Source organism: Anas platyrhynchos, chromosome 7 (genome assembly GCF_047663525.1).
Source record: "Anas platyrhynchos isolate ZD024472 breed Pekin duck chromosome 7, IASCAAS_PekinDuck_T2T, whole genome shotgun sequence".
NCBI classification, from domain to species: Eukaryota; Metazoa; Chordata; class Aves; order Anseriformes; family Anatidae; genus Anas; species Anas platyrhynchos.
The window spans coordinates 2,450,501-2,468,047 of NC_092593.1; the positions used below are offsets into that span (position 1 = coordinate 2,450,501).

Genomic DNA, 17,547 nt, shown 5'->3' on the forward strand with positions numbered 1-17,547 from the left:
TTAAAAGACCAGCCAAAGCTCCTGCCATCAGGGGTACATTAAGTAGTTGGAATGTAACATGCCCTCTGTTTGTGTGTTGATTCTGACCAGGAACTAACAGCAGTGGTATAAACGGGTCTTTCTTTTTCTCCTTTCTCAACCTTGCAGAAGACGTATCGGGCCATGTATGACTACATGGCAGCTGACGCTGATGAAGTTTCCTTCAAAGACGGTGACACAATTGTAAACGTGCAGGCCATCGATGAAGGCTGGATGTATGGGACTGTGCAGAGAACTGGCAAGACTGGCATGCTGCCAGCCAACTACGTGGAAGCCGTCTAAGTCAAAACCCCTTTCCCTAAGGCACATCTGCATGGCCCAGACATGCCGGCAGCATCTCACACCTTAGAAGAGTTTCTAACACTTTTCCAAAGTGCTTTATTGTCTTCCATGCTGATGGTGCCTTATAAACCACCAGAGAAAAAAAAACCTGCAGAACAAAATCCTTCCAAAACAGCTCTCCAAAATGTGACAACTACCTGTAAACATACTACTAGACAGCACTCGTGGGAGCTGTCTTGCTTCCGGTGTCCAAAATCTTTTCTTCCAAATAACCTGGATTTTCATTTAAAACATTTATATACAGATTACCATCAGCATGTTCTAATACTAGAATATTAATCCAGTTCAGTATCACTGAATATCTACACATGAAATTAAGGCCAAGACTACCCAGCATTACTTTATTCTTCCATATAGACATTTTTCTGGACTATTCTAAAATGTTTGAAAATATATGTTTTCCATGTAAGCTTAGTATCTCAAACCAAAGTTTATCTGTCAGGGAAGAAGGGGAAACATCACAAAGTAAAAGCCTCTTCCCTCTGCTTGCTGAGCTCTTACGCATGTGTTTTTCATGCAGTTGTTCTGGGGTCAGAAGTTGTTACTTGTAAATTAGCGGCTAAATAAAGCTGATGTTTCTGCAGTATCTCTGATGTATTAACTCATGCTGAAGAGCAGGAATAACTTCAAATAACTTGGCTTTCTTCAGAAAACTGAAAAAAAAACAAACAGCCACAACAATGTTAAGTCAAACTCTGAGTGGCTGTGAATGAGCTGGGCAGGTTATTTCATACCTGAACACTGGTTATCTGCTTCTCCTGAAGCATCTGCTCCTTCTATCTCTGGAGACTGGCTGGTGAAATGGTAGAAAGCACTTCAGTTTATCTTGAGCAAAGTACACACAGTAAGTTAACAGTAGGAGGAGTTGCAGCTGTTAGCTCTGAAGGCCTGTGTTCAGAAGGAATCTGCAGCCATCGGTGGTGTATGCAGCCAGCTTGAAAGGACACTCATTTCTTTCCATTTTAACTTAAAGACTGACATTAACACCTTTAGGAACTAATTGCTGTTTTATTTGCACATATGTAAGTTCTAAAAACACCTGCAGCAATTCCTCTCCATAAGTGTCCAATATATACAAATTAGATTTCAGGAGTAAAACCCACGAACTCTGAAGGTCTCTGAGAAGCAGCAATGCATTCCATGCAATTAAAACTCGATCATAAATTATTAACCAACATTTGCAGTTATAAGTCTGTACATAATATACAAAGAACCCAAGTCAAATCCACTCACTTCCACCAGAGAAAAAAAGGTCTTCTCCACCAGAGAACTGCTGCAAACAAAGCTGTTAGAGCACAGGAAAAAGCCTGAGAAGTTTTGCAAAGTCTTGCACTTGCCAGGGTGCATTTTATGGTCAGGTTTTAGTGGGATTCTGGTAACAAGGCATGCACAAAAGGATGCCGTCCAGTTCTAGGACACCAGGGTTTTGGACCGCTGCCACTGCAAGGAACCAAGCACAGCTTAACCCAATATCCAACAGCGCTGAAGAGTTTCAGCGACTCCCAAGGAAACAGACCCAGGAAGCACACGAGCAGAGCTGTGAGATCCAGCTCCCACCACAGAGTTTGCAGTCATAAGAACACTTTGGATGTGAAAAAATAATTTAACTACTCTGTTAGTTTGGTTTCACAGTCTTTGCTATTGCACACCTTCATCAAGTTTTCTTTCGCCACCTGAAAGAAATATGCATAGCAATACAATACAAATACCTCCAACGGGGAACAGGCGGTCCCACGAGTTAAAAGCACAACAGAAAAAAGAAAAATCATGATGTATTTTGTTCATAGAGTGTTTTTTTTAAAAAAAATCTTCTATAGTACAAACCATACACTTTAAGGATCAATTCACCAGTAAGAAAGCTAAATTTTTGGGAAAAATTGTTGTAACAAAATCCTCCTTAATTAGGAATGATAAGCAACTAATCAGAACTGTCGTGGGGAGGTGATTTCCAGCGGGACTGCAGGTTTTTCATGATACACTTTGTCATGCCTGCGAGTTTTTCTTGCATCTCAAAGAGCTGGCTTCCTGAATAGCCATAGAGAACTTCAGAGGTCAGCTGAGCAGCAAGGGCATCGATCTGGCTCAGAAGATCTGCTGGGGGTTGGCCGTTTGCATTCAAGACAACTGGTTCAACCAAATCTGAAAAGGAAGGAAGGGGAGGGTAGGCAGGGCAGCGCAGGCAGTGGTCAGGTGTAAGTCCCAGCAGAACTATGTCGTAGTGCAATGTTGCAGCTTTTGTACAAAAAAAATGTACTCAGTCCACAAAGTATTTGTGGAGTGAGCTTCTGACAAAGGCACCCCTCAGAACTTTATAGTTGATCTTTCTTTATATTTGATCATGGTTATACAATAAAATTAAGGACTGAAACCAAAATATTCAATGCTATTAAGATACTGACAGTTTCCTTCAAGACACATTACCCCAAGAACATCCAACTTTAAATTGGACAGATAAGAAGTTACTCCTGGGTTTTGTTCTCTGGTTAACCAAATACTTCAGAGTCTCTTGCAGGAAGAGCAATTAGGGATTCCTCTCCATAAACTAATGGCAAACTCCAAAAATGCACAGGAACATTCAGATAAAAATCTAGTCCCCTAAATCCCAAGTGAGTATCCTGAGAAACACCTGAACTGCCTCCCCTGCCACCAGGCACCTTTTCAGCTCTGCAGTTTCAATTTGCTTTGTTTCTGTGCATGCCCAGAACCAAGTTACTGCAGTACTAAACAGCTCAGGAGAGACCCTGGTTGAGATTTGGGAAGAGAAGGATGCAGAGCCCTGCCTGACATGCTGTTTATGCAAGCTTGTTTTTGGAAAAAAACAGCTATCGTGCTCACAAATACAGAACAAGTTTAAAAAAGCCATTACTACAGGGCTTCATGAAGTGGCTAACTCAATCACCCATCTAATATGATAATATCAGCTATTAATGCAGCTCCAAAAACAAACATCGGTGTTCCCATTAGAAGAGAAGCAGCAACAGTAGAAACACTCAAACCCTACGCAACAAGTGGGCAAGAGTTACCTGTTGCAAGTTTCTCTTCATCAACAGATTTATCCTCTACGTTGTTTACTGTTTTCTCTTCATCTTCGAGCGCTACCAATTCCTCACACCCTCGAGATTTTACCTGGGCATTTGAGAGAACAAAGGACATGTTCAGAGAAAAAGTTATGAAGTGGGACATGCTTTACTCCATATACCAGATGTAATCCTCATTCCCAGTAACTATGTTGTAACCAAGTCCTGTACCATGAAAGACCACCTTTGACAGATTACAGTTTAAAGAAAATTTGTCTTGTACAAAAAAATACATTATTCTTCATGAGGAATGTTAGCAGTTCATTAGGTTAACATTACCTTTCTGGGCACTAGGATTAAACCTTACCTGCTGCTCGTGATATCCTTTCAGAGCTTTTTTAACATTGGAAACTTTAGGAGAACGGATGGGAAGAGTTTTGATTTCTGATGCTGTCAGAGTACTCAGATCACCCACTGTCTTAATGTTCTTTGCTCGAATGAGCTGCCCCAAACCTCTTGCGCTGCAGCAGGGAAGAAAAAGAAGGGTTCATTATGCTAAAATCCACGTCCCTTCTCCTTAACACTGTAGAGTGTTAAATAAATCTTACATGAATGCCAATTCACATGCACTTAAAGGAAAAAAACATGCCAGAGACATTTCTTCTCTCTGCAGCAGCACACTTTCTTGCAGCTTATCAATATCCTATCAGGAAATGGGATTCAAAAGCCCAGTTACACGTAAGAGAAAGGAAAAGATGAATATGCTAGAAAACAACACTCAGAGCAGTTCCTGCTACAGTGTATAGTTTGTTCCTGACATATCAAAGTCTCATTAGCTGAGCACCTGATGTTTGTGTTTGCAACGTAGATCTTTTCCCCCAAAATCCCACTTGGTCTGTGGTACTCCCAAACAGCGGCAGGATGGTGGCATCTTCAACGTACTGCAAGCTCTGGTTGCTTTGTCACAGATCATTAAGATCAGTCTGCTCTGTCTCACAAACTAGGGAAAGTTCCCCGCGTCTGGCTGCAAGCTCTTCACAGGAAAGACAACTGGTCTGGAATTGAGTGAAGTCTCCCTCACGCATCCAACCTCCCTCTTTTTAAAAGAAGCTTTGTTTTTTCCCCGCAAAAAGCGTCTCTAATTCATCACTTTGCATCACAAATATTGCTTTTGACTTTTTTTTTTTTTGAAGATCCAGCAAGAATTTTCTACTGAGATGTGATCTTCCAAAGCAACAATGTACTTACCATATATTTGATGTAATCTGAGGTAAAATTACATCAACTGGTGCCTTACAGCCAGCTAAGGCAGGATACATGCATTCTGTAGAAGGCAGTGATTCCTTAGCCATTTCTGTAATCTTTGAATAACAGAGAGAAGTTATTAATTTAACTATCACACAACCAAATATACGAAAAATAAGAGAAGAAAACAAGAAAAGTAAGAGAAACATGAACCAAAGCACTTCTTACTAAACACTTCTTTGAGCTCTTAAATTTAGGGTTACGAGATCCTGGGGACAGAAATCCTTTGGTTGGAGTGGTAATATGCTGGATAGAAAAAGAGGAAAAAATCTCTCAGGATTATAAGAATTCAGTTAGCTAACTTCCTAGCTATCTAGATTTCAGACTGTACCTGTCTTTAGAGAGCAACAGAGTGAACAAGACTAAAACAGTTACAGCTATTTCTTAAACTTACTGATTCTCTAACTCTTCACCCTTTTAACTATTTGTCAACTGTTTGCAAGTGACCATGAACATACACTACAGCTACATTAATATGAGAAACATATAAGAAAATAGAAAACTTACGACATACAGAACACACGTAAGAACTTACCTTAGCCTGAATGCTAGATAAGATTTTAAGACTTCGTGAAGACGGTGAAGAATGGGCTCTAATGACAGGGCTCCTCCTGTCTATGTCATCTGCCAATCCCTCTTGATAAATGGGATTTGCAAAAGAGACACGACGAATCTGTTTGTAGAAAAAGTAGTTTTTAATCAGATGCACTCAAACCACCCCGTTCTGGTGAAAGAAGTCTGAAGAGACAAAATAACTCACTTTGAAATGGGTAAAGTTACTCAAGCTTTTGAATGACACTAATCATGCTTCACCCAAGGATAGAAACTGTGGCTACCTCACTGCTAAAGGAAAGATGCAATGCATTTTGTAGAAATGCTTCTCAAAACCCACTGGTAAGACCCTGCCTGTGCATTTAATGGTTTTGAAGTTTTTTGTTCCACTGTCACTCAGGCATGCAAACTGGCCTTTGAAGCTGTGCCAAAATTAAACTCCCAAGCCCCAATAACACAAGCCTGCCAGTGCTTGTGCATTACAAAAAAAAATCCACAGGTCTTCATCTTCAGCATTATTTTTCATTGTAAACACTGTTAAAGTCAGTAACTGAGTGCCTTTGGAACTCGTTATACTGTTCTGTATCCCAGTTATGGACAGAATGAATTGCGAGTATCACAGACCGAATCGCATCACCGTACCTTGTTAGCAGGCGACAGGGAATCATCGTCTTGATTTCTTTTCACACCTCTCTTTAAAATACTTGTGGATGGAGAAGCCAAAGGAGACCACATGCAGCGTGCCTGCATACCGTTAGGGCTTTCATTTACTAAAGCAAAAGAATCAACATTTTCTGCCTTCTGAGGTGAATCCACATTATTTTCTACTGCACCTTCACCCTCTGTGGCCACATTTTCAGGCACTGTAATTTCAGCTTCCAACGATTCCTCTTTCATCTCTTTATCCAAAATAGTGTAACTTTCTGCTACAGCATTCTCAGCTTGTTCTTTATCATCCTGATTGCTTTCTAGTTCGTTCATCTGGTCTCTCTCAGGCCTGCCAGCAACACTCAGTGCCCCAGGTACCTCCTCCATTGGTCCATTCTCATTTTCTCCTTCCTTTGCTGTAGCTCCTGGTTTTTCACTTTGATTCCCTGCAGCCAGAGAGCTGTCACCAGGCTCATCTGAAGCACACTCAGATACACCCTGTTCAGTTCCATCACTCTCTTCAGTATCTACTTCTATTTCCATTATGGAATCGCTAAGTTCACCTGCTACAGATGCTGCTTTCTCCTCCTCCTCCTCCATACTGCCAGCATTCCCTTGCAGGTTATCTTCAGATATTCTCTCTCTTTCCAAGTTGAGCGTGCTGGGTTCCTTGGAGTGAAGCCGTGGTGTGCTCATTGCACAAGGTGCCACAGCCAAGCTCTCCTCAAAATTTGAGCTAGCAGACATCTCTGATGCATCTGCAGCTGTCTGAACCGGGGTGGTTCGAGCCTCATGCAGGTCAGAACTGTCCCCAGTTTTCAGCTCAGTGAATGACACTGCTGTCTGCTTTACCTTTTTGGAACAGCAATCGCAGCTCCTCAGCTTTCTCTGCCTTTTGCTTCTCTTGTGCTGACACTCAGGTACTTGCAAAGAGGACGGCTCGTTACCTGAAGCATTTGCTCCTTGCACATCTTCAGGCAGAACACTTGAACGGTCTCCTGCATTTCCCTGCCTTTCAACGCGTGTGTTTTCCTCTCCTGCTTTCAGAGCTTCAGATACACATGGGTCGGTAGAAGGTTCTGTCACCACCCCAGTCTTGGTTTGTTCCCCACCCGTGTTCTGTGTATCAGGTGAAGTCTCTGGGCAGGCAGATCCCCCCGCTCCACCAGCATCCGCAGGAATTACTTCATTTTTCAGGTCCTTTTTCAGCTCCTGTGGTTCAGACAGTGACATTTCTGTGCTGATTTCACCACTTTGCTCACTTCTATTTGTTTCCGACAGATTTTTACTTTCTTTTTCTTGGGAAGACTCCTCCTGGCCATGGCTTCCTGGCTGTAGATCTTTCAATTTACTTTCAAGAGACTCGTTTCTTGTTTTCATTTTTCCAGATTTTTTCCTCTTTATGCTTTCTTCCTTGGTCTCACAGCCATCAGCCTCTGAATTTTCTATGCTGGATAGCAATCCTTGTGAGCTTCTTCTTGTGTGGTAACGCGGGCGTTCCTTTTTCTTCTCGCCTGTTGTACCTGAGCTACAGTCTTGACCTTCCACGTCCATCTTCGATTTATCTTCTGACTTCCTACTGCTTTTGTTCGCCTCCTCATCACCCGCTGAGCCCAAGTCCTCTGCAGCAGTTCTCTCAGGCAGGCTGCTTTCTTTTCTACCTGTGGTGTCTGTTGTTTTCCCAGACGCTGCTTTCTGCTTCTGGGATACATCGTCTTTAGTCTGTGGCAACTTCTTTTGCAGGGATTTTTCATCTTCTTTACGTTTGTCTTTTTTTTGGTGGCCATCTTCCTTATCTTGACTACCTGCTGATTCTCCAGTTTCTGACCGTCGCCTCGCAGAACGCCTTAGTGTTTTCTGACTCGGGGACACGTGTGGGACCTGATTATCATCATCTGTTACCTGGTCGGATGAACCAGCTGCCTCTGGGGGTGTATTTTCTTTTGTATCCGTATCTAAAGCCCGAACCCTTTCTATTTCTGCTATTACATCTTCAACTTTTTTAATTTCTGCTTCTGTAGAACTGAGAGCTTGGGACTGAGCAGTGAGAACACGTTCCGAGTCCTCCATGGCAGGAGATGGTTCAGGACTGGTTTCCATACTGTTGGCAACAGACTCTTGAGCACTTTTCTCTTGTTCTGATCTGCTTAATGCAGAATGCTTATTTCCTAGCTGCTCCATTTTACTCTGCCTGCGAGTTATCCTCCGTATTGCAGTAAATACTTGTTCAGACTGTGAAGAATTTTTGTTCTCTTCTCTAGATTTTTCTGGTTTAGTAACAGTCTTGCACGCATTTGTATTTTCCTGTTTATCTGGCACAGAAGGGCTTCCAGACATCTCTGATGCACTGCTTAATGCCGAAGCGCTAAAGGGTCTGTTCTCTGAACTGCCAAATTTCTCCAAAGTAATAAAAGATTGCCGTCGGCTTGCAGGCTGGGGAGTTCCAGAAATTACATCGCTTGAAGTTGAACTGCTACTGACATTTGAAGCGTCTCCGTTTCCTCCTAAGGACTCCTTCGAGGCTGTTTCTGTAGTACTTTTCTCTAATCCCTCTTCAGCTGCTGGCTCCTCCTGCATCGGTTCAGCCGTATCGCTTTTTGACTCCCCTTCACTATTTACAGCTGAGTTGCTCTCCATGTGAGTAGCAGACATATCCTCAAGAGAGTTATCCGATTTGCAGTCCCCCATGATTTCATCTGGTTCGGCGATGCAGCCTTCACTCTTTTCATTTTCTTCCTGTCCCAAAAACACGAACAGCAAGATCTATATTTTTTGCTATGGATATGAAATAAAAAGCAGATCTAGTAGAACAGGAAACAAAACACCCGTGAGGATTTTCAAGCCACCCTTCCTTCAAATTATCTTACAATGTGGCCTGCTATAGACAATTTTTTTTGTTTATTCTTCCACAGAATGGTTGAGGCTGCCAGGGACCTCTGGATGTTATCTACGCCAACCCTCTGCGTGCTGCAAGTGCTTTGCCTCATGCAGCCAAGACTACCATTGGCCTTCTTAGTGGCAAGGGCACATAGCTGACTCGCAGAATCACAGAGGGGTTTGCTTTGGAAGGGACCTCAAAGTCCCCTGGTGCCACCCCTGCAGCGGACAGGGACCTCCCCCAGCCCAGGCTGCCCAAATCCCACCCAGCCTGGCCTTGGGCACTGCAGGGATGGGGCAGCCTCAGCACAGTCACTGAGTAACAGCTATCAGCAGGAAGACTTTCATAAGTGAGAAGAGCTACAGAAAGACATGATGCATACAAAATACACCCACTGAAAGGAAACGTTATGGAAAAGTTAGCAAGTGTTAGGATTCCTAGCATAAAGCTAGGCAATGAGGAAATCTGCAGAACAGCACCACCGTTCAGGCATAGCATGTCTCTACGCTGCAGCTTTCAAATTCCTCCCTCCCCCCAGTAAAACATTACTGGTGGTACATCCAAATGGTTGATCTGTAAGTCCCTATGATACCTGTAAGCTGTGTAATTTAAATGCATCCTTGTTAAAACTGTTATTAAAACCCTTGTTTAATCTTCACATTTTGAAATTAAATTCAAACATTTAATGACTGGCCTCTTCTAGTCTAAGTCAGGCAGAATGGAACAGAGCACGAAAAACACTACAATTAGTATCGAATTGAAACCTACTGATGAAGTGAAATACAAATTGTAAGAGCTCTCAGTGTATTCTATAGTCTGGATCAGTATTATGCAGAAATGGGAAAAAACAGAGGAGGTTTAAAAAAACAAACAAGATATTCTTGGGAACCTTACAGGTTAATCAACATGGAGAAAGAAAAGGATTCCTGTGAACAGATACATTTGGGGGCACATTTTTTTCCCCTCAAATAGTTTTCAAAGCAATTTAAACCCACTTATTTATCATACACAGTAATCAAAGAGCTTTGCCATCTATTATCAGAGCTACTAATACAAAGAAAACATTAGGGATATGGTTACAATTCTGGTATCTTAACTACCATTAGACAACAAGAAATTACCTGAGGATTGTTTTTATTATCTTCTTTTGCATTTTCTATTAAAGATGGCTTTTCCCTAAAATAAAAGTTAATTAAATTAGAAGGGCTGCAAAACAAAAAGGGGGGAGGGAACCTTTAACATTATACTGGCCACTTTACTTACAAAGAATCTTCCTGGCTCTGAGTATACTGAGAAAATAAGGTAGTATCTTGTGAAGTGTCTAAATTGTTGTACATAGCAGGAATACCAATTCTGAAACAAAACCAGAAATGGTTACGTTGGAGTATTTAAAAAAATGGTGAGATGGGGTAGTATAATGCATTCATCACACGACAGCAAGTTCTTGTAGGAAGTAGATTGAACTTCCAAACTCTTAAGGCTACTCAAACAGCAACATGCACCAAAGCACAGGCTGCTGAAAAAAAGCAAAGCAATGTGCACCAAGTATCAGGAGACTGCGACCACACACTCTGCTCCACATTCTGGAAAAGAAAGGACACAGCACTGCTATCTGCTGCCACAACCTGAGCAGTCCCACTGGCAAAAGAAAGCACCGAGCGGATGCAGATCATGATTCAACTCCTGAGTGGAAGGCTGCTGTATTCAGCTGCATCCAATCTTTTTCAACATGCTTATGGAGGGTGTGCGTGGGGAAGGGTAGGGAATAAAGAGCTGTGGTTGGGATCCCACTGTGCAAAGAATTCACCAATTCACCAACACGTGCTGACTGTATTAACCAGCTGGGTTCCTGTAAAGCATTGCTGTACACAAATTTTGCTTGCAGTCTGTTTTTGAATATCTGCCTGAGAAGATACTCAAGTGCTATTTTTTCCACACACAAAAAAAGAAAATTGAAAAAGAATCTTCAAATTAAAGATGAGTTTTGGGAATAGCCTAATTTGACATGCTGCTTGCATAAGACTTCCCTTTCAAAGTTAGAGCTTTTCCATCAGATGAGGAAAGAAAACCAGAATTTCCACAATACAAGAAAAATGCCAGCTTCTGTTTCATATTGCAAACAAGAGTCATTAAGTAAAAGTGTGAAATCCAAGTATCAAGCTCCAAATGGATAACAGACTATGTTTAGCCACAGAAGGAACTGCAGATCAGAAAATAATTTGACTGCTTTGAGACAGTAAGCCAGGGAACTTTGTTAGCTTTGAACATTTTAACTTGTATGGGAGAGTGGGGCTTAACCAGTCTGAGCAAGCTGAGATAGCGGAACAGAAGTTATGTCCTACTCAGTATAATGACATTTCATGCGAAGTTTAAAAGAATATTAATTACAAACCTCTTTGACCTAAGCACTTCTTTTTGATGTTCTGTCAATATTCTTGGTTTTGTTTCGGGAGGAATGAACACAAAATCTACAGATTTCTCTTCTTCCAGAAGGATCTCACTTTTAGCCTTCGAAGATGAAAATTCTAGTTTTAACTACAGAAAGGAAAAACGTGGATTAGAAACAAGACAACGCTTTCCTCACCCAGGTTCAGCTATCCTAAACAGAACAGTTTTCAGGTAACCACAGTTCTTTCAGCATATTAATCAACACAAATCCTTCAGTAGGTGCTGATTTTCTTTACCAATCTTTTTTCTTCCAACACTACCACTTATGAGAGTTTCTGCAACCCCTCCCTCTGTGCCCTTCTGGAAGTTTCTGCACTTTCTTTAGCATCTTGAAATTCAAAGTCTGTAACACATGGGGGTACCTCAATATTTATAAGGACTACTATTTGCTGTTGCTTACTTAATCAGTAGTTTCTTAAGAGTATGATACTGTGGCTCCCACTGGAAGAACAGCTAGATATCACTGAAGAATGACACAACCACATTAAGTTGAACTGCACCACCCTGGCTGGGCAACTGAAGTACCAGCATCTGTACTTGCCATCTCCACACTCAAAGGACAGAAAACCACCAGTACCCTTCCTTGTTCTCAGGCAGATTTACCCATTTCAAGAGCTCCCAAATGCAGCTTTAGGAGGGAACGCAGGAGCTGTGACTGTCTGAACATGATTCCTGCCACCTTCATCTACCAGAAGCTGGTTGCTAAGCAGAACATCTCAGTGATGGTGTAACAGAACAGACTAATAATTACTTTACAAAAACAGTCTGAAAACTCAAGTTCCAGATCCAAGAAAAGTAACAGCTATAAACTTGCCAGCCTCCTCCTTCTAACAGAGATGTCCTACCCTTTGCTTCCTAATCCAAGTGACAGATTGGCAGACCCATTGAGCAGCCTTCCACAATTCCCACCTAAAACTCAGCCATCTGTAAACTTACCAGAGAATTTGAACAGAAAAAAATAAGTGCACTGTACAGCTAAGATTAAAAAAGTCTCAAATAACTCATTAGTTTTATCTCAGCATTCACACCACGACGTTCAGCTGCAGAATATAACAGACCTGATTGTCACACTTATTTGTGAACACCTTACCTTTGCAGGTGTTACTTGCACATTACTGGGCTTCTCTTTGAGTTCGTTTGTCTGAGCCAATATGGAATCTCGTTTTCGACCCAGATTCACTTCCATCCCACTCATCTTTGCATCCCACTGTGAATTTTCCGTCTAATCAAGGAAAAATATAGTCAATATGTTGTATGAAGAAACTCCAAGCTCACAAATCCACCCTGAAATATATTCATTTCTACAACTACACACACTCCCTTTTTCATGTAAACTATGTAGAGGACGACACTGGAAAAATTCATTATTTTAAACAAGTACATAGAACCCCAAGTTTTAAAATGCATAAACTGTTAAGAGCCAGCTCAGTCTTGTGACAGTGTGTTTATCCAGCACAGTTCATCTTTCCAGACATGAAGTTAATTGTAAGACAATCACGCTGAAAATCGAAATTGACTTCTGCACTCCCAGGAAGTTACCCACTAGGTGAAGTGGGGAATTCATTCACAACGAAGGCACCTACTAGGTACAAAGTACTTACCTCATCAGAGAACGGTGCGCTATGTTCTTCAGCTATCTCAATGCTTTCAAAGCCAGGCAGCAGGAGTGGAATTTTCTGTTTGGCTTGGCTTAACACAGATCTGCTCAACACAAAAATTTAGACTTATGAGGGTAGAAGTATGCAACGAGACCAGCAGACACCCCAGCTCTCACAAGAGGCAGAACATAAACAGTGACCAGAACAATGCTAATTCACTTATATCTAACCTGACATCTCTTATTTGAAGTGTTACAGTCAAGTAAACCTCTATACAGATTTCTAGGCTTATTCATTGATTTCTAGGTTTATTCCTTGAACATTCCTCCAAGCTTTCTAGAAAAAAACATGTATATCTCACCCTGCATAACGGAACAGCATACTAGCCATGTTTTCCCTTCCACAGCTACATACTTCACTAGGTCTAGCTCATACAGTCAGGGAAAGGACCTGCTTTAAGCTGCACTGCCCTTATTTCTATTTTGCTCCAGTCCAAGCCACACACAATATACAAAAGAACATTTCTTACTTTAATTCTTCAGGGTATGTCAAGGATGCAGCCTTAGCAAACGTTGCATTCCAGAAGTGGGCACACTGTTTGCGGATCTGTTTGCTCTTATGCTGAAACATTACACAGAGCAAAGGAGAAAGCTGCTCTAGCAGTTCGCTGTCGTAAGAGCCAGTGCAGTGAGACTGCAAACACTGAATTATCTCGGCCAGGAGTTTTTCAAGCTGAGGGAAGGAAGAAATATTTAGTTTTAGTATTTCATTTGCTATTTAAAAGTTCTGTTTTGTTTTTCTTTAAAAACACACAAAACCCAGATAACATTACAGCCTGAACACCACAGAAGCCTCACTAATACCTACGCCTACTTGTCTTAGTTACCTTTTTTTTTTTTAGTTTAAAACAGTTAAATCTCTACCTTCACTACAATATTGTTCAGAACACAGAATGAACAGCAAGAACTCTACAATGCCATCTATTTTCCCACCCCACAGCTGTTTCTCCAGCAAATTTACCTTGTTGTTAAGATTACTGTATGCTTTAGGTACATCAGCAAGCCTGCCAAAACAAAAAAAAAGAGTTATGAAATGTTTTGTTCTCATGTATCCCAAGAATAAAACACACACAAAAGCACTGCACACTAGGTTTACTACACAACAATGAAATTATGTTGCACAATGTAAATTACCTTACACAAGTTACCCCAATATCTAGCCACTATAAAATGAAGTACTGTTACTAAATATTGTCACAGTATTGAAATTCAATGGCAGCTGAAAGCCAAACAATGTAGTCTTACAGAAATGTCTCTTTGGCATGAACATAATGGCAACATTGGAAATATTAAGCCTTCAGAAGTGCTGAAGGTTCTGTTCCATGTATAAATACCTAAGTTTTTGGTTTTATTTCTAAAAAACTTACAAATGGAGACTGCTACTCACAAGCATGGTTTTGGAATCCCCCAAAAGGTTCTTGCATCAGCAAGAACCGAGGACCACCATGCGTGCTGACTGCTGCCATGTGCCACTAGGGCCACCTCTGGCAGCCTCCCTTAGCTCTGGCACCACCATGCATTCAAGTGCCAGCAGCTCAGGACAACGTGAGTGATGATCTTACAGATCCATTCTTTCTGCAGTGCTTGTGTGCACCACAAGAGTAGCATGCACCAGCTAGGCTGAATCTACAGCAAAGTGGCTGGTGCCCTTAAAGCTGAGGCTCTGGAGAAGTTGAACATTCTTAGTGTCCTAGGGTCAGTGCTTTGAATAACCCTGAGCTATGTTTAAGCACAGAGTGATGTAGACTACACAAGATTTCATTAATATGCAGCAATACAATGAATGCAAATACTCACTTTGTTTTTTCAAAGAACACTGCCAGTGGTTTTGAAAAAATTGCAAACATCATCCCAATCACCGAAGGCAATGAAACGTGGCTGATGATGTTGTTAAGAATAGCAATAATTGAAGGACCAACAGAAACCAATGCTTCTGAACAGGTTTCGTTGGAACTGAACGTATGGAAAGAGTTTATTAACATCACCAGGAGTTTAAATAGAGAAGAAAGCTTTCCAAGGGGCTCCCTTTTCTTCTTAGACCAGTCTGTAGGTGTCTGTGGAGCTAATATTAAAAACAAAAAAAGAGAAAATAGAAAATTTTTATATATAACTAACATGCATTATAACACAGTACATGGGAACTATACTATATTGACATACTAATAGTTTAAAACCACACCTAACAGAGGACATACATTTTTTAATACATAACTTTATCATACCACTACAGATATGGATCCTATATCTCCCATTTTATTTATGGTTGGTCACATAAATCACTGTTTTTAAGCATCTTTAATGCCTACTTGCCAGAAATGTAAACCATGCTAGAAATGTTAGCTGATAGGTGTAAATTCTGGAACAGGTGAGGGGAGAGAAGGGGAAGTATCAAGCCTCATTCAAAAATAAAGCTTCCATCACATTTTTTCTCATTAGCATTTCCCATTAAAGCACTTCATTCTTTCAGCAGTCCAACAGAACGGCTTGCTACCAAACAAATTCAGCTGGGACAGAGAAGTTATAAAAATACTGAGTTTTACACTGAATAAAGTTATTTTGGCAATCAGTTCTTCAGTTCTAAATAGAAGCAGGGAACAAAGACTATTTTGCATACAAAGATCTTTTGTATTCCAAACGTATACTATTATAATGCAAAGCAGCTTCACAAGCAGTAGCTTTTTCACTGTTACACTAACAGCTTAACATTAGTTTCAGATAGGTATTTATTACATATTTAGACTACAGAGTGATCAGGCATTACTGCTTCAGATTATGTTTGAACAAGGCAGAAGCAGATTTCATCTATAAATTATAGCTGAAATATCAAATGCAACTCCAGACAGAGCTGTGTCCTACAATGAGCTGTGAAGGAACGTAGCCTTCACAGTTACATGAATTTCAAGTGTTCTCTGCCAAGTTACCCAGTAGCTACTCAGCTGCTCAAAAATCAGAATAGCTCTAGTACTTAAATATGCATACTGGATGATGTTTTGAGTTCATTTTTAAGAATGTTTGTCAATGCCTTCAATGCTTAGCTAATATGCCTAACACGCATGGACTATTGATAGCCTACAGTCATCACTTCTGCATCTGCAGCAACTCCTACTTTCAACCAAACCTGAGAGAGAGACAGAAAACCCCAATACTCAAGATATTTCCTTACATCTATTTTTTGGCTGATATTTAATACCATAGGGTGCGAAGTTGACGCAGTCAACCATAACTGATATAATATGGGTGAGACCATCCATCATTGAAGACACCTAAGGAAAAAAAACAGAAGTCATCAGCAAAGCCCAGAAGAACTGTGATGACAGAATAACTGTGTTGGCCATTCAGCACTGCAGTGCAAAACAGCTTTTATATTTAAAAGCAGGGATGAAGTTTTTGTGTATGGTCAGATGAGACTAAATCAAGTTTACAAGCAAGCTGAAGATTCAGTCTTCTCACTCTTAACAAATGACAAAAACGTATGCATAAACTAAGGAAGCAAAACAGCAACAGACAGCACTGAGGTGGTGTTAGATTTAAGAACGTACAGCAAAATGTTAGCATTTAATGTACAAGGTATTAACAACCTAGCATAACACATTACCACATCCCAGTGTGTGCTTAAATTCAGTAACTATACCAAATCTGATTTTCAGAAAAGCCACTGTAGGCATAACAGTAAGATTTTAACAGAATTACATTAAGGGAAGCACAAAGAGTTATTACTACACACTGAGATCCATGTCAAGCATTGTTTCAATTCATCACAAACTCCTCTAAATAATTAAAACATTGCTATTAAAAGGGCCAAAAAAGTTTGTGTCAATTCAACTTCCATACAGCAGCTCTACATACAAGTCTGTTTTTGAAAATTGAAGTTTATCAGAATACAGCCACATCAAAAAGTTACAATGATGTAACTCCAAATCAAGTTATGCCCTCTAAATGCTACACTGCTACTCTATCCTTCCTAATCATAACACTTCTTGTGTGGTACTTGTTAATTCAACCTGACGTTTCTTCATGTAAAAATTCCAGCTGGCCAAATTATATTTACCATGATGTTGACGACATTCACCAAAACAATATTACTTAAATATTTAGAAGACAAACCCAAAGACTGCTTATTTTAATATTCGAGCATTATACTACTTTCACTCATTTTTTTTCCCATCCATTTCTAGTTCAATTCCAACTCCCATTAATACAAAGAATGTTGTTATAGCTCTAAGTCTTACCCCAAACACTTTGAATTATAGAAAACACTACACTGAAGTTTACAATAGGTTCTCGCACACGTATCTAACTGAAAACATCTGCTAAAATATTTATATAGTTCAATGTCACAGGTTTATACTCACTACTGGAGTTTCACCTTCTAGCCCAGATATTATTTTGGCACAAAGTTCTTCACAGCACAGGTTTTCTTCTGCTGTTGCAACTAAAGCAGCACAGCGAGCAAATGCTCTGTACAGGTCTGACCAAGTGCGCAGCAAGGATTTCATGGTTGGCTTTAACAACAGAAATAAAAAGTTTATGATTATTAGTGTCTGTGCACAGAGATAAAATTTAAATTTTATTCTGTCAAAGCCTATACAACTCAAGAATTCTAGCCTCAGAGCAGCGGTCTTAATACATACGTGTATTGGTAAAAGAAATGCTACTCTGAG

At 40.5% G+C, this 17,547-nt stretch overlaps 2 protein-coding genes across 41 annotated transcripts in view; one reads left to right on the forward strand and one right to left on the reverse strand.

The window, feature by feature from the left end:
* NEB (nebulin) overlaps positions 1–967 on the forward strand; it is a 119,534-nt gene extending 118,567 nt beyond the window's left edge. For all 39 annotated transcript variants that reach the window (XM_072041342.1, XM_072041301.1, XM_072041305.1 and 36 more), the window contains one exon: positions 148–967. In XM_072041342.1, coding sequence (XP_071897443.1) covers positions 148–321 — 174 coding nt within the window. In that variant the 3' untranslated portion in view covers positions 322–967. The remainder of the gene's footprint in view (positions 1–147) is intronic.
* A 1,169-nt stretch (positions 968–2,136) lies between these two features.
* Positions 2,137–17,547, reverse strand: part of RIF1 (replication timing regulatory factor 1) — a 28,688-nt gene continuing 13,277 nt past the window's right edge. The window contains exons 19-35 of one of the 2 annotated variants that reach the window (XM_027457603.3): positions 17,239–17,388; positions 16,050–16,149; positions 14,684–14,948; positions 13,848–13,890; positions 13,357–13,559; positions 12,831–12,930; positions 12,320–12,451; positions 11,174–11,316; positions 10,045–10,134; positions 9,903–9,957; positions 5,898–8,639; positions 5,239–5,376; positions 4,872–4,949; positions 4,647–4,759; positions 3,766–3,919; positions 3,405–3,507; positions 2,137–2,520 (exon numbers count right to left, since the gene is read on the reverse strand). In XM_027457603.3, coding sequence (XP_027313404.3) covers positions 2,300–2,520; positions 3,405–3,507; positions 3,766–3,919; positions 4,647–4,759; positions 4,872–4,949; positions 5,239–5,376; positions 5,898–8,639; positions 9,903–9,957; positions 10,045–10,134; positions 11,174–11,316; positions 12,320–12,451; positions 12,831–12,930; positions 13,357–13,559; positions 13,848–13,890; positions 14,684–14,948; positions 16,050–16,149; positions 17,239–17,388 — 4,830 coding nt within the window. In that variant the 3' untranslated portion in view covers positions 2,137–2,299. The remainder of the gene's footprint in view (positions 2,521–3,404; positions 3,508–3,765; positions 3,920–4,646; positions 4,760–4,871; positions 4,950–5,238; positions 5,377–5,897; positions 8,640–9,902; positions 9,958–10,044; positions 10,135–11,173; positions 11,317–12,319; positions 12,452–12,830; positions 12,931–13,356; positions 13,560–13,847; positions 13,891–14,683; positions 14,949–16,049; positions 16,150–17,238; positions 17,389–17,547) is intronic. The other variant, XM_027457604.3, reaches the window with a different exon arrangement.